The sequence below is a fragment of the Hipposideros armiger genome, unplaced genomic scaffold, assembly GCF_001890085.2.
Source record: "Hipposideros armiger isolate ML-2016 unplaced genomic scaffold, ASM189008v1 scaffold_149, whole genome shotgun sequence".
Taxonomy (NCBI): domain Eukaryota; kingdom Metazoa; phylum Chordata; class Mammalia; order Chiroptera; family Hipposideridae; genus Hipposideros; species Hipposideros armiger.
In genome coordinates this window covers 2,077,342-2,086,806 of record NW_017731499.1, presented here as the reverse complement: position 1 = coordinate 2,086,806, position 9,465 = coordinate 2,077,342, and the positions used below count along the sequence as shown (strand labels likewise).

Here is a 9,465-nt window from a genome sequence, read left to right as displayed (position 1 = left end):
AAGAGCTGAGGAAGAGGAAGAGGCAGGTTAATTTCCATCGCCCAGTGTACCTTGCATTTTCTAAAACGTATACAGGTTACAGGGTCAGCCTTGGAAGGACGTGGTGTGTTTGTGTTTCTACAGTGGTTTCAGACTCATCGATTTGGGTGATTTAGTCAGTGGGTTATGTAGGACGGCAAGAAGGCTGAGTGGAACCATTGATAGCCTCTGTTTTACAAGATGGCGGAGATGATGGGTGTGTTCCTTAATACTTTGTTAAAACAAAGATGACTAAGAACAATTCTAGTTCAGGAGGCTGCTGCCTAGGACTACTGTTTATTCTGAAATTTTGGATGTGGTGTAGTGCTGTGCCATGTTACAGTGGCTTCTTTTCTTTTTCTGCCATACTAGGTATTGCTAGGGGGTCCTTTTTCCAAAGGAAGAAATCATGTTCTGTGTTTGTATGTGTGTAGATAGTGTGGTGAGGTGGAAAGAGATAGGCTTCAGAGTCTGCCAGAAGGGCCCCCATCAAGCTCCGGAGCCTCAGTTTGCTCATCTATAAACGGGAGTAATTCCGTCATAGGGAAGATTACCTGAGATGGTGTTACATCAAAACCCGGCACAGTGGCCGGCCTTCTCCTTTATCTTTTTGTCTCCCTGCTTCTTAAATGTTTCCCTAGTAAGGCCTGACTAAGTACTTCCTGGGGTTTGCCTGGGAAAAGAACACAGGGAAGCCCATCATAGGATGTTTTACTGACCTCTGACTTGACACAGAAGAGTCTAAGGGAGGTCATTGACCTTGGTCCAAGGGGGAAAATGTGCAGTGTTCAAGCTCGCCATTAAGAGTTTTAGCAAAAACCAATGCTAAGCAAGTAATATCATGCAAACGAATATATAGGGCCAGCTCCTGTTGAAACACAAACTAAGATAAGCTACCAATTAATTGTCCTGGGATTTGTGCGCTACAGTGACAAGTGTATTGATATTTAAGAGTGAGCTCTCTTGGTGATGGAGGTTGTCTTAGTTCTTCATAGTCAAGGTTCTTAGGGAAGTCTGTGTTCTGATTGCTGTCGCTGATTTTCCTACCAGCATCACTGTATTTACTTTGTGAAATAAAAATGCAGATAACCAGAAGAGGCATTGTTTGAATGCTGTGTAACTGGGTGGCCTGGCTAGTATAATAATTGTCTTCAGAAAATACACATCTGGTGAGTGACGGCCAAGGTTCGCTGCCAGTATTGGTTATAAGGAAGCTAAATGTCTGAGTTTTTTCCGACGCTGCTTAGTACCTTTGGAGTAGTCTGTAGCTTCTTTACCGCTTCCGATGTGCTGGCAGGGAGGTATCCTGGGTGGTAGGCAGCAGAGAGTAGGCACTGCCAGACTGAGGGGGCCAGAGACTTGCATTCGGAGATAAAATGTTTTGCTTTGTTAAAAGCAGATACTCTGAATAAGTGAGTTTGTAGACATTGGAAGAAAACATTCCATATTCCAATTCATTCTTTCCTTTGGAAATTTTCTTTTGAAAAATGTTGAGATAGAAAGCTTACTGTTGATATCGTCTCCTGTATTTTGGGCTTATAGTCAATTTGAATAGAATCAGATTAATCTTAGTTAAAAATTATATTAGCATGGACAATAATGCTTATTTTGCTTGCATGTAAAAATTAGGCAGTTTTACTAAATGTGCTCTGTCTTACATTCATATTTTTTTATACAGCTGTGCAATCATATTGCTTCTGGGAAAAAATGTCAATATGTTGGAAACTGTTCTTTTGCTCACAGTCCTGAGGAACGAAAAGTGTGGACGTACATGAAGGAGAACGGGAGTAAGTTAATGTTTTACCTTTGGCCTTGACATCCATGAAATCTAGCTCGCCTGCAAGTTTCTTTCCTCTCTGAAAATATGCCAGCTGACTGTGAACACAGGAAGCAGTTTGCATCCTAAACAGTTGTTCCTTTTGCTCAGTGGAAAAGACTGTGGCATCTAGTGTGTGTTGGCTTAGCTCAGACCTGGATTCACACCTGTAGGTCTGCATCCTGTGATGTCGGAGGTGTGGGTCTGAAGTCGTGGGCTGGGGAACCTTAGTCCTCCTGTGGCCGCCTACATCAGATCACCTGCTCCTGTTGTGAATAGTCACCCTGGGAATTCATCAGATTAGAATTGGTGCTTTCTTCAAGGAGGCCCTACTGGTAGAACAGGCCCAGATTCAAAGGCCCAAGGAGAGAAGGTTTTTCTTGGTCACACAAACTGCTAGTTTATTGTGGGAGTCTTTGAAAGGAGCCTCAGATGACCTTTCGCTTTTGACCAGAAAATATTTTACTTTAAGGATCATTGTTCCTTAATCTTAACTGATGGAAAGTTATCTGCAATCTCTGAATGATAAGAACCAGTCAGATTTGAGTATGTCACCTGCCATGTTTCAACCATGTCAAAATTCAGTGATTTGTGTGGATAAGACCCTTCCTCACTGTCTTGCCTGGAGTAGGGACATACAGCAACTGGGGATGAATTTGGCCACACATACCCCTGTCCCCCTGGGGACATTTGGCAGTGTCTAGAGACATTTTATTGTCACGACTTTTGAGAATGTGCTACTGACATCTAGCGGGTTGAGTCCAGGGATGTTAAACACCCTATGATGCACAGGACAGTCCCCAACAGCAAAGAATTACCTGGCCCAGAATGTCAGTAGTGCTGAGATTGAGAAACCTGGTCTTAGCACTTGATGGGATAATGCGGAGTACACCTGTTCTTACCATAGGAAGCAGCTTGCAGCCACTGCCCAGGACCTGGTCATGGTTGTGTTGTTGTAAATTGTACCCCAGCCTGTCAGTCCCCGTGGGACTGTGGCTTGACTGACGGACTCCCATCAGGGTCAGAATCTCGGTGCCATCAGTAGTATGTTCTCCTCTTTCTCAGTAAACAGTGAGGAGCGTATCAGCTCCAGGCTCCCCCCAGCCAAGTAAGTAGCTTGTGTGTTTATGGCAGTGATAACGAGCGTTCACTGTGGACACCATGAAGCCGTGCTGAAGCCTTTTTTTTTTTTAGCAGCATCCTCACAATGGTTTCTGAATTTTAAACACCCCCAAAGTGTCTTACAAATGTAGAGAGGAGATAATTAGACTTGAAACCTAATGTTTGTTGTGGTCTAACAGTCCTGGACTTGATTCTTGCCCGTGAGAGTTCACCTGCTGCTTGGACAGCAGACCGTCTTCCGTGTCTAATATAATGTCTCCATTCAGCCCTCTCACTTTTGGTTTTGAAAACGTAGGCTGATTGATACAAAAAGTGTGCATGATCTTGCGTGGATTTAAATGGTGTATACTTAAATCTCTGCTGCTGAAAGTGATTCATTTTTCTTTAGTACAAGATATGGAGCAGTTTTATGAACTCTGGCTAAAGAGTCAAGTAAATGAAAAAAGTGAGGATGTAGCCAGTCAGTCCTGCAAGGAAAATGGAAAACAGATTCACATGCCGACAGATTACGCAGAAGTTAGCGTAAGTACCGTTTGCTGGTTGTTTTTCCTCTCCTTTGCCGCTGAGCCATAGATGAAGCCTTTCGTTGTTCTCCCCACCTTCTCCGGAACCTGGCTCCATCACTCGCCATTCCCTGCTGTCTTCCGGTATCTTCGTCTTCTCTCTTCAGGGGCTCCCTACTTTTAGCCCAAGTCTCTTCATTTTAAAATCCTTCCCTGGATCCTTTTTCTGATTTTAGAGCCAGAGAAATTCAAGTCTTAAGTCCTTGTTCCTTTCTTAGTAGCCTGTGATCCTGAGCAGGTTATTAATGCTCTGCGAGTGGGGTTGTTATGATGGAGAAGTGAAGTGTGAGCCTGTCCGCACAGAAAGCGCTCTGGAAAGGTGGGCTCCCCTCCCCCTTTTAAAATCTTCAGAAAAGTGAGGAGGATAATGACTATTTTGAGCCCACCATCCCAAATGAACTGATGTTAACAGTTTGTTTTGTTTGCTTCTTTAAAAATAAATAGAAAGTTACAGATGAAACTGGAACCCCATTTGTCCCCCTTCCCAGAGGGACCGGGTCCAGTGTGTATCTTTCCAGGCCATGTTTACATATCTTGGACATTTATTCCTAATCTGTTGTTCTGCCTGGCATGGTTTTTAAATTGACGTAGGTATGTAGGTGTTCTTCTACTTATTTCTTGTTCTGTTTTGCGGCACCTCTCCATACTGATTCAGTTGAATCTAGGTCACGTCTGTGGCCTGGCCTTGCCCCGTGTCTCTGCTTGCGATGTGCCCTCTGAACTCCGCCCCCTCTGCCAAGGCTCAGCTCTGATTTCCTTGCCACCTTTTCTTAGGTCCTCCTTGGGTTCCCAGAACAGGATCACCCACACTTGCTGGGTCATGAGAGCTACCTGGGGTGTTTAAGCAGATAGAGTCTCGTCTGTGTCCCAGACACACTGAGTCAGAATCTCATGAGTGTATTCAGAAGTCTCCAGAGTGTATTCTTATCCAGTGCTGCGATGACTCTTACACGGGGCGTTTGGGAAATACTACTCAGACACTTACAGCTTGCGTCTGTGGTAGCTCTTCTACCCCACCATAACAGAGGGCCTTCTCTGGGTCTGTGCCCCAGGGGCAGCGTACCCTCATGGGCACTTCCCTGGCGCCTGGCACAAGTCCTGGCCCGTAGTAGGGGCTTCATTCATGTGCCGCTCATTCGTCCCTCTCCAGTTGGTGAGCCCCGGGCTTTCACGTCCTCTGCTTTTCTCCTCATGGTGTTACTGCTTCCCAGAATCCTTGTCTGAGCCGGGCCCCCGGTCCTCCCAGCAGACATCCTTGTTTGCACACCAGCTCCTGCCGCCTTCTTGCGGAGACTTCCTGGACACCTGGCCGAATCCACTGCCCCTGTGCTCTGCTTCCTCGGTTCTGGCATGCCTCCCGGGGTTGGCATCCTCTCCTTGGCTCTCTTTCAGACTTTGAGTTTTCTGCTCTTGTCCAGCTCCCCCACTGGATGTGCTCCCTGAGAACAGAGTGGGTCTTAGGTTGGGTGGTTTCTCATCTGCGTGGTCCCCTGAACGTATTTGAGGGACACACAGACAACACCTACTGATGGGACGCATGTCTGCCGTGCCCCTTAGGTGGACTTCCACTGCTGGATGTGTGGGAAGAACTGTAACAGCGAGAAGCAGTGGCAAGGCCACATTTCCTCAGAGAAGCACAAAGAGAAGGTTTTCCACACTGAAGACGACCAGTACTGCTGGCAGCACCGCTTCCCAACAGGGTATTTTAGTATTTGTGATAGGTACGTAAGTTGCTTCAATTTCCCACGTGAAGGCTGCTGGTTTCATGTAACTTTGATGGTCATTATGTCAGTAGACAGAATATCTGTAATTTGTTATTTACTTTATTTTTTTTTAGCTGAGCCATCCTGCCACCTGTTGGCAGCTCAGCTCGGGCCGGGAATGAAACCTGTGACCCTGTTGCTCAGAGCTCACACTCTTGAGCGAGGTCTTAACCAACTGAGCCACTCAGCCGGCCCAGAGACTATCTAGGTGATAAATCTTCTAATATTGGAAGCTCAGATTTGGGCTCAAAGCTTTAGTTGCTCTTTGAACATTTCTCCTGTGTTTACATGAAAAGATTTACTAGACTGCCGATACCGGTTTGAAATGTCTTAAGGTAACAGAATACAAAAGTAGGTTCATTCGAGTTTGCCGAGACCATCTTTGAGTTCCTGGCTGTGATTATCTTACACGTCACCACAGCCTTTCTTGTAGATGTTCATCAGTTTTGAAACTGCCTTTGGATATTTCAAGTGTAAATCTAGAACTTTACTCAGGTCAAAGGAAAATGTTAGTATCACTCCTTTAAGTTTAGTTAGAAAACTTTTCAGTGGAAACCTAGATAATTTTGAATTGCTCCTCATTTTGTTAAATCACTGTTTATATTTAATTTCCAAATTGAGATCTATGTGATATTTAAAAAACTATGGAAGGCTAAAACTGTTTCCTTAATGTCACTTCTGATTTCACTACATCAGGAAGGACTGTAGTCTTTTTGCCCATCAAACAGCATTTTTCTTGTTCTTTTTATTTTTAATGAGAAGTTCATTTTTTTATTAGATTATAAAATCAGGAAAAGGGAATTTTAATCAATTTACCTAAAATACTTTTTGTTTGAGAAAATATTTGAATTGTAGCAATAAAATATTTTTCACTAAATACATATAAACAGCTTAAAGTACCAATTCATCATGGATGTCAAGGCTGTCAAATATCCAATTTTCTAGGTTGAAGATTTTATTGTTTTTTTATTTTTTATTTTTTTAGCTGAGCCATCCTGCCACCTGTTGGCAGCTCAGCGGCAGCTCAGCTTGGGCCGGGAATCGAACCGCTGTTGCTCAGAGCTCAAAATCTTGAGTGAGCTCTTAACCAACTGAGCCACTCAGCTGGCCCTGAAGATTTTAAACTAAGAGTTTTATGTAAATCATAAAGCTAGTGAAGTGTACATTTTTAAGATTTTTATAAACAGCTTGTGATTTTTATAAACAACCAGGCTAACTTGTCCTGACAGGTATATGAACGGTACCTGCACAGAAGGGAGCAGCTGTAAATTTGCACATGGAAACGCTGAACTTCATGAATGGGAAGAAAGAAGAGACGCCCTAAAGATGAAGCTCAACAAAGCAAGAAAAGATCACTTAATTGCCCCAAATGATAATGACTTTGGAAAATATAGTTTTTTGTTTAAAGATTTAAACTAATATGCTGGCTTTTATGTATGTTACCTAATCAGAGCATTGACCAGAAAAATTGAAAGTGTTCTAAGGTACGTAGCAGAGGAACTGCAGGTTTTCTGCTTGTATTGGCGTCTATCCTCCCTCCTAAGCAGCAACCCACAGTAGGTAGGAAAACGGGCTGTTTAACGGGTCTGGCCATGCTCTCATGGCACCATTGGCATCAAATGGCAGAGGGACCGCTACCCGGTTGCCATCTGTTGAACAGACTTTTGGATGAAGTGTGTCGGGGAAGAGGATAAGGTTATGTCTGGGACGACTCCTTGACTTGGTCCTTCAGATAAGAACCATGATGGTGGATTAAACACTCGTATTAGGATCAGAACACATGATGGATGAAATTCTTTACACATATTTAAGCAGAATGAATTTGTTTAATAAAGTTTGCTACTTATCTGTATGTAGGTTGCTAAAAAGGATTTTCTTAACTCAGATTTTAAGCCAAATAACCATTTAACACTAATATACGTTAAATGGGGTATTTTTCTGTATTTGTATGTTTCACTGTAATAAGGGAACCGAGGATAATGTGCATTGACAATATTTTGAAAAATAATCAGCTGACTCAAATTTTATTTCTTGGTCTTTTGCTGTTTAAATGATGATTTTGAAAGATTAAACTTGTATTGTTGGTATCGTGTAGTGTATGGACCAATATTGCCTGTAATAAAGATTTTATATGTAGATTTCTTTCACTTTTTGGTGTGGTCCTTTCCCCCGAAAGAATTGTGGAAACTGGGTACTAAAATCACAAGGTTCGATTTTCTTTAAATAACACTTTTAAGTAATTAGTGACAGAATGCAAATTAAAGGGACAAGAAAGCAACCTTTACTCTGTGCCACTCTTCTGAATTTAGGTTGATAAGAGTCGTCTCTTGTGGACTGACATGGTAATTCTTCTAGGTGCTCTTCTGTGTTTCATTCAGATGAATTGTCAGCAAGGAGTCCACATGGGCAGCTAAGACGTGGGCTGTGGGATTCCGCAGAGACAAGTGTCTTGCACAGTCCTCTCCATAGAGGTGTTTGTTGAAAGACCACTGAGGGCAGGGGCTGGCAGAGACAAAGAAAGGGCTAAGCTGTCCTCTCAGACTACCTGTTTCAGAGACTGGGACCCAGTGAGCTAGGGAGAAGAGTTATCGTCGTGATGTGTGTGTGTGTGTGTGGGGGGGCAGCCACTCATGAGGATATTGCCAGTGCAGAGTCCTTGGGGGCGGAGGCAGGGAGAATTGCTGACAGACTTTGAAGACAGGGCTCTGCCAGGCTGCGATGCACTAACCCTGCAAACCCTCAGGCAAAGCCACTTCGTCATGGTGACCTTGAACGAGTGGGCTTTAGGGGAAACAGAAAAGGGTTTTTGTTCCGTGTGAGTCCAGCCAGGGTAGAGAGGAGGGCATAGCTATAAGCAGTGAGATGAGAGAGAAGTGGAGCGTTTAGCAGAACCAGGGGCTGCAGAGTGGCAAGCCCTCATGACTCCTTGAAGATAGTAGGACTCTGGTTTCCCTCCACGTGTGGGAAGGCAGTGGGGCCAGTATTATTCAGCAGGAGCATTAGGAGTGCATTTTATTTGCCAAATAATCTGTTGGGGGTGACACTTTGTGTAGAATAGACTGGCAATGTTACTATCCTGCTAGGTCTTCCTAGTCTGATAGCCGTTGTTACATTTTTTTCTTCTCCCAGTCTCCTTTTGTCTGCTTTTTCCAGGGAGAAGAGATGGTTAAAAAGTCTGGTGCTCTCTTTCAGTTTACAGGTTAAAAAGGTGGTTGTCTTAACCTTTGGAATCTAGGCTCGAAACTTAAGAGTTGGAGAGCCTGTGAGCGGTCAAGATGAGAATTTTGTTTTTCACACTCCGTTGCATTTTCTGCACCACAGCTTTCAACCTTCTTGCAATTGATTCTCTGTGCTCTCAACCATCCTTTCAGTAAATTCCACTTCTGCCTAAATCAGCCAGTGTCTTGCTCTGGTTCGCAGCTAAGAACCCTGCCTGCCACAGCCTTGACGTTAGGAAGTCAGTGTTAATTATTCCACAGGGAACTTGCACCCCTATCCGAGAAGTGAATGGGTAACTTTGGAGGAGGAGAAAGAGCAAAACTCCAACAGTAATAGCAGGGGAAACAGTCATCAATGGTGTGTCTGCTTGATCATGTGTATCTATCTCCACAGGATGGATTTTTTTTTTCAACATTTAAGAAACTGAGATACAGTTCATGTAACAAAAACTTCACCATTTTAAAGCAGAACTCAGTGATTTTTAGTGTAGTCCAAATATTGTGTTACAATTACCACAGTGAGTTTTAGAATATTTTCATTCTCTTAAAAAAAAAAAATCACATCCCAGTCTACCCACTTCCCCTGCCCCTCCAGCCTTGGCAGCCACTGATCTGCTTTCTGTCTATGGATTTGCCTGTTCTGGACAGTTCATGTAAGTGGAATCATATACCATGTGGCCTTTTGTGACCGACTTCTTTCACGGAGCATGTTTTCAAGGTTCATCCATGTTGTAGCAGGTATGAGTACTTCATTCCTTTTAATTGATGAATAATACTCCATTTCACGGATATACCACATTTTTGTTTATCCATTCCTCTGCTGATGGACATTTGGGTTGCTCCTTTTTGGCTCTTGGAAATAGGAACATTCATGTGCAAATTTTGCTGGCTGTAACGAGCCGCCCCTATCATCCCCAGAGAGGCATGCGGAAGGTTGCAGTTGGGTCCTTACTCTCAGGGACTCC

At 43.6% G+C, this 9,465-nt stretch overlaps 1 protein-coding gene across 2 annotated transcripts in view; it reads left to right on the top strand.

The window, feature by feature from the left end:
* LOC109387175 (zinc finger CCCH domain-containing protein 7A) overlaps positions 1-7,429 on the top strand; it is a 36,434-nt gene extending 29,005 nt beyond the window's left edge. For both annotated transcript variants that reach the window (XM_019650910.1, XM_019650909.1), the window contains 4 exons: positions 1,697-1,805; positions 3,345-3,478; positions 5,077-5,240; positions 6,512-7,429. In XM_019650910.1, coding sequence (XP_019506455.1) covers positions 1,697-1,805; positions 3,345-3,478; positions 5,077-5,240; positions 6,512-6,701 — 597 coding nt within the window. In that variant the 3' untranslated portion in view covers positions 6,702-7,429. The remainder of the gene's footprint in view (positions 1-1,696; positions 1,806-3,344; positions 3,479-5,076; positions 5,241-6,511) is intronic.
* Positions 7,430-9,465: the final 2,036 nt, after the last annotated feature.